A 16,373-nucleotide genomic window follows, 5' to 3' on the forward strand; every position below is an offset into this window, starting at 1 on the left:
TCAGCAGGTATCCCATACTTCTGGTATCTCCAACATGTTGGGGTCTCCAAGGCAACCCAGGCTTCATCTTCACAGCTTCACACTATGACCTCTCTAGGTCTCTATTCAGAGACACCCCTGACATATGGCTGGTCTCAGCAGCTTTCCTTAGTATGAAGACAAATTTTATAACCCGTTTCCTCTCTCCTTAACTCTAAACTCAAAACCACATGGCCAAATCTGCCAAGTTCTTCTGGTTGCTGGGACTGGAGCATGGCCCTTGTGTTCAATTACATCTTCACCAGCTTTCTATTTTCAATGGTTTACTTCACTGACTATGATCTATCAGCCTCTGCCTTCCAAGGGCTGGTATAAAAGGCATACATCACCAAACCTGGCTTTAAGCTTTTCTTTAATTCCTTTTTACAATTTGGAAACTGTGGGATTTTGCCCTGAGGTCATTAGCTTCATTCCATTTCTTAATCCATTTATCTCCTTGACCACTGGTAGCTCCATTCCACTTCCTGGTGCCCAGCTTGCTCCTTTTCATTATAAATCTTCATTAGAGTTACCACTAATAACCTCACTACAGAGTCTATACTAGGCTGGTGATATTAGTGAGGAGACCTGAGGGCCCAAGAGCAGGACTCCTTGCTACATGCTACATTGGATGAGCTGGCCCAGGCAGTGCTAAAGAGCTCATCTGGGGAGTGAAGATGAGGAAAAGCTAGTGAGCTGACCAACCCAGCTACCACCAAGCTCCAGAACCAGGGCTATGAGTTGGCCCACGCCAACATCCACCAAATCTATAAACAGTTGGAGCATGTGAAGGGAACAAACCTACAAATTCAAAACAACAGGATCTCCAAGACACAGGGCAACAACAGGATATCCAAAAGGAGTCCCCAGTGAGGGCCCATTATCAGTAGTGTAGCAGCAGCAAGACCAGTGAACATTTGCAAATAAAAATGAAAGGACAAAGGGTAAACTCTGAGACATAGAGCAAAGGATCACCAGCCTACAAGCCACACCACCAGAGAATCTAGGAAACAAGGAGGACCCTAAGAGAGACATACATGGTCCCCCCGGAGAAGGGGAAAAGAACAAGATCTCCTGAGCAAATTGGAAACATGGGGGGGGGGAAGGGGAGAGGGAATTAGGAGAAAGAGAAGGGGAGAAGAGAGTGGAGAGAAAGACATGAGGGAGCAGGAAGATTGAGTTGGGGAAAGAATAGAGGAGAGCAAGAAAAGAGATACCATAATAGAGGGAGCCATTATAGGTTGAAAGAGAAATCTGGCACTAGCAAAATGTCCAGAGTTCCACAAGGATGACCCCCACTAACAATCTGAGCAATAGTGGAGAGGCTACCTTAAATGCCCTTCCCTGATAATGAAACTGATGACTATCTTATATGCCATCCTAGAGTCTTCATCCAGTAACTAATGGAAACAGAAGCAGACACCCACAGCTAAACACTGAGACCAACTCCTGGAATCCAGTTACAGAGAGGGAGGAGTGATGAGCAAATGGGACAAGACCAGGCTGAAGAAACCCACAGAAACAGCTGACTGGAACACGGGGGAGCTCATGGACCCCAGTCTGATAGCTGGGAGACTATCATTGGACTGACCCAGACACTATGAACATAGGTGTTAGTCAGGAGGCCTGGACAATCTCTGGGGCCTCTGGTAGTGAAACAGTATATATCCCTAGTGTAGGAATGGACTTTGGGAGCCCATTCCACAAAAAGGGATATGCTCTCACCCTAGACACATGGGGGAGGGCCTAGGCCCTGCTCCAAATGATATGACAGACTTTGAAGATCCCCCTGGAAGGCCTCACCCTCCCTGGGGACTAGAAAAGGGGTGGGATGAGGGTTGGTAGGGGGCATGGGATGATGGGAGGGAGAGGGAACTGGGACTGATATGTAAAACAGGATTGTTTCTAATTTAAATTTTAAAAAGAGAGAAGAAAAGGGTACAACCTTCACAATAAGATTCTTCTTTTTATGTTTGTTTTTACTTTTGTTCTGTTTGTTTTGCTTGGGGTTTCTTTTAAATCGGTTTTGTTTAGGGGGGGAGGATGCAAGGGCAGAGGGAGGATAAGGAGGGTAAATGGATGGGGAGATAAGTGGGATTAGAATGCATGGTGTGAAACCCCCAAAGAATAAAAAAAAAGTTAAAAAAGTTAAAAAAGTTAAAGAAAAAAGGAATACAAACCACTATCTGGGACTCTGTTACTTGCTTCTGGGACCCTTTCTTCCTATCCAGTTGCCTTCCTTGTCCAACATTAATGGAAGAGGAGGTACCTAGCCTCACTACAATCGGATATGTCATGGCTGGCTGATATCCATGGGAGGCCTGCCTTTTTCTAAGAAACAAAAGGAGTGGACTGGGGGTGCAAGGGTTGGGGGGGGTTAAGAAGAAATGGAGGAGAGGAGGGAGAGGAAACTGCAGTCAGGGTGTGAAAACAAAAAAGTAAATACATAAATAAAAGAAAAAATTTCCAAACTGGGCAGTGCTTTAATCCCAGCATTCTTGGATGCAGAGGCAGGCTAATCTCTGTGAATATGAGGCCAACCTGATCTATGGAGATAGTTCTAGGACAGCCAAGGCTACACAAAGAAACCCTGTCTGAAGAAAAAAAGAAAGAAAGGAAGGGAGGGAGGGAAGGAGGGAGGAAGGGAGGCAGGGAGGGAGGGAGGGAGGGAGGAAGAAAAGAAAAACAAGACAAAAAAAAAACAAAAATAATCCAGAAAAGTCATAAAAACATGTCACAGGATAATTGAGGAAGGTTCCTCTCAGGAAGTCAGCCATAACTCCATATTACTAAATATTCATGTAATTAATGCTCCCAAACATCATTCATACCTGAAATATAAGTAATCAAAAGGCAGTGTGCAGAAGTGCCAATTTTAGACATGACTATCACTTTCCATTATTAACACTCATACTTCCTTTAAAATCAGAAATAAAATGGACATGACTTCAGTTCATGATTGTCATATTGTTAAGTAGCAGACAGTAAAAAAGTTCACGCTTCAATGTGCAATATACCACTATTTTAAGAAAAGAAAGTAAATCCAGCTATATGGGAAAACCTACTACTATTATTCTGCTGAATGGATATAACATTAAAATGATTCCTAACGACTTACTGCCATACCCATACATAAGTACATATTTAAACACTTAACACAGAATCTTCTTACAGTAGAAGACAATCAAACCAAGACCCACAACAGCTCAACATGCAAAGAATAAGAGTGAGGGACACTACTGCAACCCCACCATAAATAGCTGCAGGAAACAAAATCTAAGTGAATACATTCTGCTTGAAGGACTCCCAGGAAAACAAAACAAAACAAAAACAAAAAACAAAGAGAATTGAAATAAGAGAAAGTTAAAAATATAAGATAAATTCATTCCACAAACATGCAAAACACCACAAAAAGAATATGTCTAAACTACCCACCACAGCCTATATCCAAACTCCCAGCCCCCTCATACTGGAAGCCAAAACTTGCTGAGATAGCTGGAATATCTAAGAAAGAATTAATAGTCCTACTCAAAAACAAAACACTGTAATGCCCATATTGAAGATTCAAACAAAAAGATTCACAAACTAAAGACACCTACCCAAAACCCTGGTGAGACAGACAATCTTCAAAGTGAATGAAATAGTTAGCAAATTAGAGTAAAAAGATCAAAATGTGGAAGAAAAGTTCAACTGAGAAGACTGAAACAATGAAAAAGAACCCAAGAGAAATACTGGCAATGAAAGAATGATTAATCAAATAAAAACTCCATCAAAAGCATCAACAAAAAAGACTATGTAGAATGAACTTTAAGGATGGAAAACAAGGCTGAGGAACTAATACAATCATGTGTGTGGTGGGGGAGTATATATTCTTGAATATATTCTAGACTTCTTGGAAATACTGGCTGTTTTAAGTAATTTTGCTCATGCATGTATGTACAGATGAGCAAAATTACTTAAAACAGCCAGTATTTGCAAGAAGTCTGGGATATACATGCACATATACATACAGACATACATACAGACATACATAAATACAAACATGAACAAAATTACTTATAACAACCAATAGTTCCAGGAAGTCTGGGATATATTCAAGAGTCCAGACCCAAGAATTTGTGGGATAAAGGAAGGAACAGAGGTGAAGTTGAAAGAAATACACAGCCTATTTAATGAAATTATAGCAGAAAAAAATTCCCAAATCTAGAGAAAGAAACTACACATCAAAACATAGGAAAAGAACCACAAATAGACCTGACTGGAGAAAAGCTTTCCATGATGTATCTATCATAGTCAAGATGTCAAAAATACAACAAAACAATGCTAATGAGAAAATTGTCAAGTCACATACAAAGACAGAAACATCACAATAACCAAACCTTATATCAGAAACTCTAAAAAGCCAAAAACATGAAGTGAAATATTTCAACCTCAGAAAGCAAAAAAACTATAAACCAAAAAGTCTAAAAGTCTATACCCAGTGATGCTATGTTTAAAAATTGAGCAAGATACAAAAAAAAAAAAAAAAAAAAAAAAAAAAAAAATCAAGTAACTTTGTGGCAGCCAAGCCACAACAGAGAAAATTCCCCAAAGAATACTATACAGGGAAGAAGAAAGACAGTTTCTTCCACATATAACATATATGTACAGTGAAATACAGAGAAGAACGAAGCCCTGACATCTGAGGGGACATGATGAACCTTGACAACACCATCCTGAGTAAAACAGTCAGTCACACATCGTACAATATGACCACACTAAAAAAGTTTATAACATCATCAGAAGTAAAATAATGATGGGCAAAGGCTGGGGGGGGGTGACAAAGGAAGGGAAGGAGGCCAACAAACAAAGCTAGAGTGAAAAGGAATGAAGGAGTCTCACACTTTGTCACACTGCACAGTGGCTCTAGTCAGCAACAGCCAATCTTCAAAATTGCTAGAAAAGAAATCTGAATGATCTTCTCACCGTGAAGAAACAACAGCTGCTTAAGGAAACAGTCTTAATACCAACAGATAATGAATACTTGAGATACTGGCACTCAACACACTAATTTGACCATTAAGCAATGGATACATGCCCCCAGAGAATCGTAGGCACTCCATGAACATGTGCAAGTATTATGTCAATTAAAAATACAAATGAAAAAATCATCAAGATAAAATTACTCAAGTGAAAACAAAATATAACTGCAATTAAGCTTATAAAGTAGCTTTATATGTATGAGAAAAAGTATGTCTGTGTATGTGTTTCTGTGTGTATATACAGGTGTGTCTCTGTGTATCTATGTGTATGTAGAAACAAGAAAGAACACACTGAGGACAAGTTAATTGTTAACAATTTATACTGTTCATCTGGGGGAGAGAGTCCCCTAGAGGAATATAGAAAGAAATACCAAATGTAAACAGAAAGCTTGAAGTCTCCATAGAAGAGTTGGAAGGGATTTAAAAGCTATCTTTTTTTAAGTGACCAGAGCAGACAGCTTTACCAATGCATTCCATGTAACTTTTATGGCGGATTTAATTCTATAGGTAACTATTCTAGGCCAAAGAAAAGTATTCTTCAATTTACCCTGTGAAATTGGAATAACCTCAGTCTCCAAACTTGCCTGGGAAAAATATGGAAACCATGTACTTTTCAGTTCAATACATCATACAAAACCCAAGCTCCAGCTGAATACAAAATAGTAACAGTCGGGAAAGTTCACTGAAAAACAAACATGGTTCAATACTTCAAAACCTACAATTAAAACAAATTATATCAAATCTGAAGACAGAACTAGGGAGATGGCCCAGAAGGTAAGGGCACTTGCCAGCAGGCCTGATAACCTGAGTTCAATCCCCAGGACCAACACACACACACACACACACACACACACACACACACACACACACACACACACACACACACACGTATTTAAAAAGGCTTTTAACATGAAAAATAAAGGATGAACAATATGATAATGACTACCCCAAAAGTACCTTGCAAAAAGCTTAACCATTAGTAATAAGTAACTAAATTTCTTAACAAATCATTTGCACACATAAAAAAAATAACATATATAAAATTTTCTCTATATACAAATGTAAGTATAGGTATATATAAGTACATACACATAAATACCATTTAATTCATATTATTAAAGTATATGGTGAATATATATTAATTAGTGTATATTAGCATATAAAATATATATCTTTATACATACGTATATACACACGCATATATATATACATATATACATATATATATATATATATATATATATATATATTTACCAAAAGCCTAAACAGCATGTAATTATACAGTTGTACTTATTCTTTGTTAAAGTATTAGTTTACCTGTTTGGGATGTCGGAACAAGGAATTCTTATAGAAAATGTCTTTAGCCTGGCTCCATGTACCATCAATGAGGATGATTGTGGAAGGGTAAACAGGAGAATCTAATATAAATTCTTCCAAATTAGTAGCTTCAGCCCCTGGATATAATATTAATGTACCAGAGTTCCGGCAAACAGTTGAAAGTTCAACATCTCTAAAACAATAATTTTTAAGATATCTTTATTAGGTGTGGGGAAAACAAAAGTTTTACTACACTTAGAGGCTGCCTAAGCTGCCCTCTCAACGAATCTGCCTAATCAAATGAAAATGGCAGTTCAAAGGTCAACCAGAAACCTCTGAATCTGGTGACTGGCATACTGCCTCCTCAGCCACAGTTCTTCCTACCAAGGCTTTGGTAGTCAATGGCCAATGACATCATTTTTAACCCTCCCAAAGAAACTTCTATGTAGGAAGGAACTACTCCCAGCTGCCTGTCAGTCAGCTCACTTACCGCTCTTCACTGAAGCGGCGGCCGACCTTTACTGTGCACTTGTCAGGAGGCAGGCATGCTGCTAGCAGAGGGACCGTGCGCAACACTTTGCTTTCCTTTAATGAAAAATTAAAACACTTTTAAAACTTTTCTGTAACTGACTGATGAAAGTGCTTGCTCATCAGGTACAGGAGACTGAGTGTCAACATCAGCATTACAGAAAGTGCAGCTTCTCTAAGAAACATTTGTTTTCTAAATGTATATATTTTTACAAGTCTTTTACTCAAGACCACACTTTAAGAAGCAATAACATTTCTCTAATTTATTAATATTAAGCATAATGCAAGCATCATTTTTAAACTTATTTAGATATATTTACAGGCTAATGGTTAGCATTAGAAATGACAGTGGGAAAATACTTAATAGATATATATGCAAACGCCATAATGAAACCCATTGTTGTACATAATTGATAAATATTAGTAATACACTAAATAAATTATAAATTATAAATACATGCAAATTTGTGTTACACTGAATAACTTATTCTGATAGGCTTTTTATCTCAACAGTAGTTTTATTTTGAACATGTCAGCTTGCAGATGATAGCCTATATCTCTGTACCAAAAAAAGCAGCAACATGCGCCAAAAATAAAACAAGGGACATGTCCAAATGACAGAGCCACAAACTTAGAGACTTACCAATGACCTAAGGGAACAATTCAAGCAACAAAATAAATACTACAGTCTAATCCAAAATACAAAAGTCTCCACAATGATACCTAAAAATTACTAAATAATTAATGAGAGAAAGGGAAGTAGCTTTCTTACACGATGCTCAATCCCCAGTGCAAACACTGCCTGTTCCAGAAATCTTACATTCTCCTCCCATGGAAGTGGCTGCGCTTTCAGGATTCAAAAGACCCAAGCACAAAGCTGACCTCCATCAGTGGCTTTCTTCAGTGTCCTAGCAATCATTGTAACCCTTAGCCTTTTTTTCTAAGAATTATTTCCTATAATGTGTTACAATTTCATATTTTCAAGTTTACCAATGAGGAGACTGAAGCACAGACAGATGCATTAACTTGCACAGTGTTATAGACTATACACAGCTAGTAACTATCTGAAACTCTTTCTCTGGAACCCTGACTGGTTTTTGTTTTGTTTTGTTTTTCCTTATTTTACATATTGACCCCAGTTCCCTCTCCCTCCTATACTCCCATGCCCCCCACACCCACCCCATCCCATTCCCTACCCACTCCCCAGGGAGGGTAAGGCCTTCCAGGAGGGATCATCAAAATCTGTCAAGTCATTTGGAGCAGGGAATAGGCCCTCCCTCCTGCCTCTAGGTTAAGGCAGTATCCCTCCATGGGGAATGTGCTCCTGAAGACCTTTCTTGCACAAGGGATACAACCTGGTTCCACTGTCAGAGGACCCTTAGACTGCCCAGGCCTCCTAACTGAGACCCACGTTCAGAGGGTCTGGGTCAGTCCTATGCTGATTGCAAATACAGCCTCTCATAACAAGCTAACATTCTGAACTCTCATAACTGATAATGGTTCTAGAAAATCAATAAACAGTGTGTGTGTGTGTGTGTGTGTGTGTGTGTGTATGTGTGTGTGTGTGTGTGTGTGTGTGTATTTATTTATGGCTAAATATATGTTGTTCCCAAGGCCATACAATTCAGCATAATGCTTCTTCCTTTTAAAGCTTCTTTCTTAATTCTTGAGATCACTTCTTGTTTTTAAGCAACCTTCTATATTCTTGAACCTACTCTTTGAAATGTCCATCACATCACTTCTACACATCATCTCTGCCACATCTTCTTTCTCCACATCTCCTGCTTGGAACCCACCCAGATGGTTTTCAATCTCATGTTTATAGGAGAACCGTGAAATTGTCAAATCCGTTTATGCAAAGTAGTGTGCTAAAGTTACACTTAAGCAGCCTAATATTAGTGTACTAGATGAAAACCAGAACATCCCTTTGCTGATAGGGAAAATAAATTTGGATATACTTATCTATTCATAAAATACATCAATAGTGGACACAGTTTTAAATGGGTCATCTAAATTGAGGATTAATTGTGATTTTTTAAAAAAAAGTGTAATATATTTCAAATTATAAAAATCACCACAAATCAATCTTTAAACCTACATTTTGAAAGCTATCTAATACCCTAGGGCAACATAACAATGAAAAAGAACCCTATTTGCACTCTAATATGGAAACTATATCACCAAAATGCAGGTTTTAATCCTCTATGACCATAGTACTATTCTTTTCTGTAAATGTAAGTTGTACAGTATTACAATTTTAACTGCAGTAAAATAATTCAGTGACAAAGTTGCCAGAATCATAAGAGCCTGCTGTCAAGTCTGGAAAAGGAGCTGTCAACAAATAACTTGCAACCAAGAGAAAGTATTCAGCATTTGCAAAACAGAAAATACTAATTTATTTTACCTCTTTGTTATATCTTTGAATAGACTATACAAAGTTTATTTAAAGGAGTTCTCACTTGGGTTACCACTAAATCCATTTACATCACACACTGACTTGTTTTGTATTAACTAATTTATAATTTCCTATTGTTTCCTTACATCCCCTCATCAGGACTCAAAACTCATAAACATTCCTATACACTGGCATATGTCTAATCCTCAACAGAAGAGTGGTAGCTAAAAAGCCTTACAGATGGCACAGTACAAAGTAAAAGTGTTCTAGCCACCTAAAAGAAAGAAATTTTTACTTGCATATCCATCATGTAAGAATAAAATGCCAAAGTCAGTATCTACTCTAGCAAGAAAAGCCATCAGGGAGCCAAGACATTAAAAGCAATCATTTCTCTCAGTTCTTTATTCACAAAATTGCATCTTTTCATCATACTAAATCTCTACCTTACAATAGCAGAATTGTATGAAAAACTGTCTCAAGCACATGACTCTCTACTACCACCTAATTGTGCTTTCTTCCTTAAAAAACAAATCCTTACCATGAATAATGGTTTTTCTGAAACACTACACAACTATGAGAAATGAGCATGTTACATGTGCGTTTTCTCTGGTGCACTCAGATTCCACCTGAATGCATATCATTCACAAATTTGTAACTCACCTCTGCTGGATGCTGAATTATGTACAAATGGGTGGAGATTTGGAGTGGGTGCACTGGTAGATATGGACACAAGCACACTTTCTGGGGCCGGCTAAAGGGTAAGAAAAGCAAAGAAAGGCAGTGAATTTTTTAAAGGCGATAAAACATCATCCAAATATGTCAATATTATGCCATTTTTATATCTAAAGAGACTTGGAAAAGCTATATACTTTCAAAATGAAACACCATTAATGGATTTAATGAGACACTTTAGATATGAAAATTATGAAAGAGATTTAAGTAAATTTTCCCCATCCCTGGAAATTCTGGGCTTGGCAGTACACTATAGTTCAGTGCTGTAGCTCTTGTTTAGTACTTACAAGGCCATAGGTTTGATCCACCACAAGAAAAACTAGCTAATATTAAAGAATGTCAATAAATATTAGCTGTCTTTAGTGGAAAAATAGTAACTAGCAAAGGGTCAAAATGAAGTGAATAAATAATTTTCAAAGAAGAAATACAAAATATCAATTACCTCTTGAAGTGTGCTTATGGCTATAAAGGCATGCGAGTTAGTCACAAAATATCTAACAACAACAAAGGTTTCTGATGGTGCAATGGCCAAAAAGCAACAAAATCAAACATTTAATGAGTTTGGGGTATGTATGGCAGCACATGCCCATATAGCATTGCATGTGTTTTCCCTGCAATATTGGTTCTGTACACAAATAATGCATACTTTGTATGCACATGCTATTACACCATGTAACACCAACAAACCTTTGCTCCTTAAAACACCCTGCCTGGCTCAACCTCAAATACTGTATGTTAGGAAATATAGTGCTTTTCCTGTTGTTTATAGAAACTTAATAATTTAATTGCTGAAAACAATACCTTATCAACATCCCTCAGCACTTGAGTACTAAGTTCATACTGTATTACAATGCTTGATTTTTGTAAAAAGTGCTATCTTAGCTGTTGGTCTGTGTCTCACATAAAAGTCACTAAATGAATCTCAGCATGCAATGTGGTGGCAAGTGACTAATTCTAGCACTGGGGAAGTGAAAGCAGGAAAATCAGGAGTTCAAGGTCAACCTCAGCTACACAGAAAGTTAAAGTTAGAGACTAGCCTGGAACACAAGAGAGCCTGTCTCAAATCTAGAAAAAATAGTAACTTTGTCTGAAGATTAGAACAGCATTTCCAACCATTTCTGAAATAGTGCCAAACATATGTTTGCCATTTTATACTATATATTCGTGAGTATTTTGCACTGATAATTACAAAATTAAAAGTATCTATCCACTGAAAAATGTTGACTGTGCTGCATGTTCTGCAGTATCAAATATTCAGCTAAGATTTAATTCTTTACATAAAAACAAACACTTCTATCTCATTAGTATGTAAGTTTGCTTTCATTTTTAAGAAATGATAAATCTGTTACCTATTCTAAAGAGTTATTTTAAAATAAAGTTCTTGAGATTTATCAGTAAATGTATGGTTTATATACATAGCTATATTATATGCAGAAGGTGCATAAAATTTTCTTCAGTTAAAAAGACGTAACAAAGATGGGTTTTTAAAGATTTATTTAGTTTATTTTTATGTATTTTTGACTGTATGTATATACACGTGTGTGCAGTGCCCATGGAAAGCAGAGGGGCCATTGGATTCTCTGGAGCTGGAATTACAAAGGTTGCAATCTATCATGTGGGTCATGGGAACTAAAACTGGAGAGAGGCAGGTGTTCTTAATCACCAAACTGTCTTTAACCACAACAACAGGGAAGGGTTTAAAAAGTTCTGTCTAGATGATACCTTGCGCAGGGATAAAAACACACAATCCTGGAGAATTAGCTCAGTGGTTAAGGGCACTTGCTGCTCTTTCAGAGGACCCAAGTTCAATTCCCAGCACCCACATGGTAGCCCACAACCATCTGAAACTATAGTACCAGGGGATCTAATGATGCCCTCTTCCAGGCATGCAAGTGGTACATAGACATACATGCAGTCAAAACAGTCAAATAAATAAAATAATAAAATACATAAATCTTTTTTGTTTTGTTTTGTTTTTGATGGGGGGCGGGGGCGTTTGTTTTGATTTGATTTGGTTTTCAAAACAGGGTTTCTGTCCAGAAACTCACTTTGTAGATCATGCTGGACTCAAACTCAAATGCCTTTGCCTCCCCTGTGCTGAGATTAATGGTGTGTGCCACCACTGCCCAGCATGTGTAAATCTTAAAACACACACACACACACACACACACACACACACACACACACACACACACACACACACAATCCCAGCTTCTTTCCTTCAATTAACCTTAAGGAGACCAAAAGAAAAAAAAAAAAAAAACAATGCACCCACTTTCTAGCTCCCTTTGAGATGATCTGGTATGACTGTCTTATCTCATGCTGAATGTCCTGTTGTGACTATAAACAGACTTACATTGGTGACAAGTGTTGTAATTTTTAAAAATCAGCTCAAGAAAGATGCCAAGCAACAGAGTTCAAATGGAGGGGTTGTTTATTAAGGGAATAGGATCGTTAAAAGGGGGAAGGGGAGAGATCCACCTCTGAGGACAGGAGCAGTGGGAAAGAGAAAAGAAAGACAGAGAAACAGAGAGGGAGAGAGAGAGAGAGAGAGAGAGAAGAAGGGAGTGGGGGGATGGGAGGTGGGCGGGCCCTTTTAAAAGGGAATGTATTTAATAGGCACAAGTGGTGTTCTTAATAGTAGCAGCTGAGGGTGTATCTTGTCAGAACTCCAAAGGCAGGCCAGTAAAATGCCTAAATACTGACAAGAAAAAATTCTTTCTGTAAAAGGAACTAGGATAACATTCAAATTCTAAAAAAACCTTAAGATTTAATTCTTCACATGAAATTTATCAAAAACATAAACTCAGATGACCAAAGAAAAAAATCAAATAAAAATTTGTTTCTTCAGCATAACATCAGGCAATTTAAAGTTAGAACCTAACCATACTCCAACAGGTAAGGTAGAATTTAATTTGGAAATTTTTAATACACATATACAAATTTTGGTCAAAGAACAGCTATGGTTCTACAAACACTAATTTTTATAGATTAAAAAGTCCTATTATAGCATCCTGGGCTACCACAGTAGTGAACATTCATTTCAGACCTTTAGCAGATGAATCACCAATTACACTGCATTTTTAAAATTATCATTCATCAGCTGTGTTGTGATGTGAGCATTTATTATTAGGTTTTATTTCAATTCTTATGGGTACTTTTAGATCTTTAAAATCTTCGGCATCACTAAAATTCTTTAGTGGCATTGTGAAATCGATTTACTCAAACTGCCCTTTATAAACACTCCCTCAAAGAACTCAGTGAAAATGTTAAATGAGACTAATTCTATAAAAAGTAAATTGAACCAAAATATTGTAGCCTTTTTAAAATTTAGCTCTGAAAATTTCAATAGTAAATACAACTAATACAAAAATCAAGTTATCTTCCCATGGAACCATTAAGAACATTTACCAAGTACGCTCTAAAAGTCTACTAATAAAGCCGGGTGTTGGTGACACATGGCTTTAATCCCAGCACTCGGGAGGCAGAGGCAAGTGGATCTCTGTGAATTCTAGGATAGCCTGGTCTATAGAGTGAGTTCCAGGATAGTCTCCAAAGCCACAGAGAAACCCTGTCTCTAAAAACAAAAAACAAACAAACAAACAAAACTCTACTAATAAAACTGGTTCTCCAGAACTGGTTGGATCTCTGGTCAATTTAAGCTATCAATCTGTATACTACTTAGTCCATTACTTTAAGGATGGTGTCTAACCAGAACTATGCTTATTCTCTAGAACACTCCTTGTCTGCAACTATTTCTTCTTCTTCACAGGACTGGATTCACTCATTAATTATAGTCGTTTACACTTCCTTAAACTCTTACTGGTACTTCTGGACTTTTAGATAATTGAGACTGATTAAGCTACAAAACTACAGGGCCAGGAAGTGATATGTGAAGGTTTGAATGAGGTGTCCCCCACTAAGTCTTGGACATTTGAATACTTGGTTCCCAGCTGATGGCTGTTCAGAGGATTAGGTGTGGTCTTGCTGGAGGAAGTATGTCTCTGGGATGGACTTTAGGCTCTCTACTTCTTGCTTGGTGTTTGAGGTATCACAACTATCAGCTTGCATCACCATCACCTAGGAGGAGACTGCTGAGCCTAGCAATCACCTCACCGATCACCTCATGCAGATTCTGACAGAGTAGCCCTGGGAATTTGTATTTCTGACAAGGTGGAGGTTGGTGGGTGATACTAATGCACTTCTCTATAAGCATGCACCTCTTCAGCATTTTCTTTCCCACTGAAGACTTGAATTCATTCCTATCTAAATGCTACCTACTTATCCATTCCTGCATCTGAAGACTGTCAAAGCCTTTTGAATTTTTAAAGAAGCAGTTACCGAAGAACAAACAAAAGAACAGTGAGGGAACAAGCCAATGAAACCATTTTCTCTTCACGAAAATGACCTTTCCTAGTCAACCAATTCAGTTGCCCTGACAACTCTATCACTAGGCAACCCTGCATATGATTAAAACAACTCACAACTGATAGAATGCATAGTACCTGGAAAATTATAAAGGACACCATACTTTGGGCTCCCCCAAAATGGCACCTTAGAAACTTGCTAAATGTATGAGCTGTTCATCTAGAGCTGTGCTGTGTGGAACACATCACCTTGCATCTGAGCCAGATCACTACACCAAACTGTCACAAAGATTATGGCAGAAAAGAAGCACCTTGACGTGCTCTCATGCAAGTTGTCGATCTTGTCCTGTATGTTTCTGGCATCAAGAGTGGCATGTAGCCAGGCAATGGTAGTGCACACCTTTAATCTCTGGAGGCAGAGACAGGCAAATCTCTGAGTTGAAGGCCAGTCTGGTCTCCTGAGTGAATTCCAGGACAGCCAGGGCTACACAGAGAAATCTAGAAAAACTAGGAGGGGAAGGCAAGCTATAGCTGCCTATTTTCCAGAATGTTTCACTAACCCCACCTATCTCCAGGACCTGATTCTTTATCTTCTTTACTCCAATATACTACTCTAAAGTAATCCATTTACTCTCCTACTATCGCTTTTCTTCCTCTTTTTCTGATCTCCCGTCATATATTTGATCCCTATTGGAGATCACATTAACCTAATATAATGCAGGGTTGGTTTTTTTTTTTTTTTTTTTTTTTTTTTTTTTTGGTTTTCATTTTTTGTTTCTACACTAGTGTCAGCTACAGGACAACAAGGTCGGGCCTCCTCTTTTTTTGTTGATAATTGCATAGCAGGACCTCAAACAACACTCAGTGTATGAAGGAATATCTGCACATTCCCTCTTACATCCACACCGGGATGCTTTCCTCCTCCTACACAATTTCCTATCCCATTCCTTCATTTTCTTACACATCATATTTCGTACTTCCTTTATGTTCTTTACAATACTTAAATAATTCATTTCTACTCTAAATGAAACCCTATTTCTGGTCTCTGTTTGAATATTCTGTGACCAACTTAATAAATGGTAGGATGTAAGAGACAAAACTGTTACTGAAGAAAACAGTAAGCACTTTGAGTAAACACTGTGTGGTATAAGCTAAAATTAATTGCTTCAGTCTTCTGCTTTGATAACCTCATAAAACGTCATTACCTGTGTATTTAACCTTAGTCTATAGTAACCTAATCTAATTACTAACTATAGTTCTTCTGTGTGAATGTGTATAAACACATATGTGTGCAGGTGCACATGCAAGTATATACATGTGCATATGGAAGCAAGTTGACAACTTAAGGCATCATTCCTCAGGAACTATCCACATTTATTTTTGAGACATGCTCTCTACCTACTTGTACCTTGCCAAGTAGGCTGCTTGGCCAGAAAGCCCCAGGGTCCTCCTATCTCCATTACCCCCATCTTGAAACTAGCATGTGCCAACATACCTAGCTGTGTTTTTGTACGTTTGCTTTGGGGGGGGGTGTTGCTTTTTTGTTTGTTTTGCTTGCTTGCTTGCTTGATTTTGTTCTGACACAGGGTCTCTCTATGTAGTCCCAGCTACCTCAGAACCCCATATAGACCACGATGGCCTCGAATTCACGGAGATCCACCTGAGATTAATTAAAGCTGTGCACCACCACTCCCTACCACAGTGAGCTTTTTCTAGGGGCTCTAGGGATCAAACTCAGGTTCTCACACTTGCAAGACAAGTAGTTCAGTAACTGAGCCTTCTTTCCAGCCCCAAACTACAGCTGACCAACTCTATATATGCTATATGTAGTGAGTGACTTTATACTGAGATACTTTCCCTCTCTGCAGTGCATGCTGTAATGAGGACTAACTGCTCAGCTGTTAAACTATCTTTTTGTTTTGTTTTGTTTTGTTTTGTTTTCAGAGACAGGGTTTCTCTGTGGTTTTGGAGCCTGTCCAGGAACTAGCTCTTGTA

The 16,373-nt window shown here is 38.0% G+C and overlaps 1 protein-coding gene across 1 annotated transcript in view; it reads right to left on the minus strand.

The window, feature by feature from the left end:
- Positions 1-16,373, minus strand: part of Dtwd2 (DTW domain containing 2) — a 48,879-nt gene that overhangs the window by 21,436 nt on the left and 11,070 nt on the right. Inside the window, exons 2-4 of the mRNA XM_051200974.1 lie at positions 9,940-10,030; positions 6,847-6,941; positions 6,357-6,549 (exon numbers count right to left, since the gene is read on the minus strand). Of these exons, the coding sequence (XP_051056931.1) occupies positions 6,357-6,549; positions 6,847-6,941; positions 9,940-10,030 (379 nt within the window). The remainder of the gene's footprint in view (positions 1-6,356; positions 6,550-6,846; positions 6,942-9,939; positions 10,031-16,373) is intronic.

The sequence above is a fragment of the Phodopus roborovskii genome, unplaced genomic scaffold (genome assembly GCF_943737965.1).
Source record: "Phodopus roborovskii unplaced genomic scaffold, PHOROB, whole genome shotgun sequence".
Taxonomy (NCBI): Eukaryota; Metazoa; Chordata; class Mammalia; order Rodentia; family Cricetidae; genus Phodopus; species Phodopus roborovskii.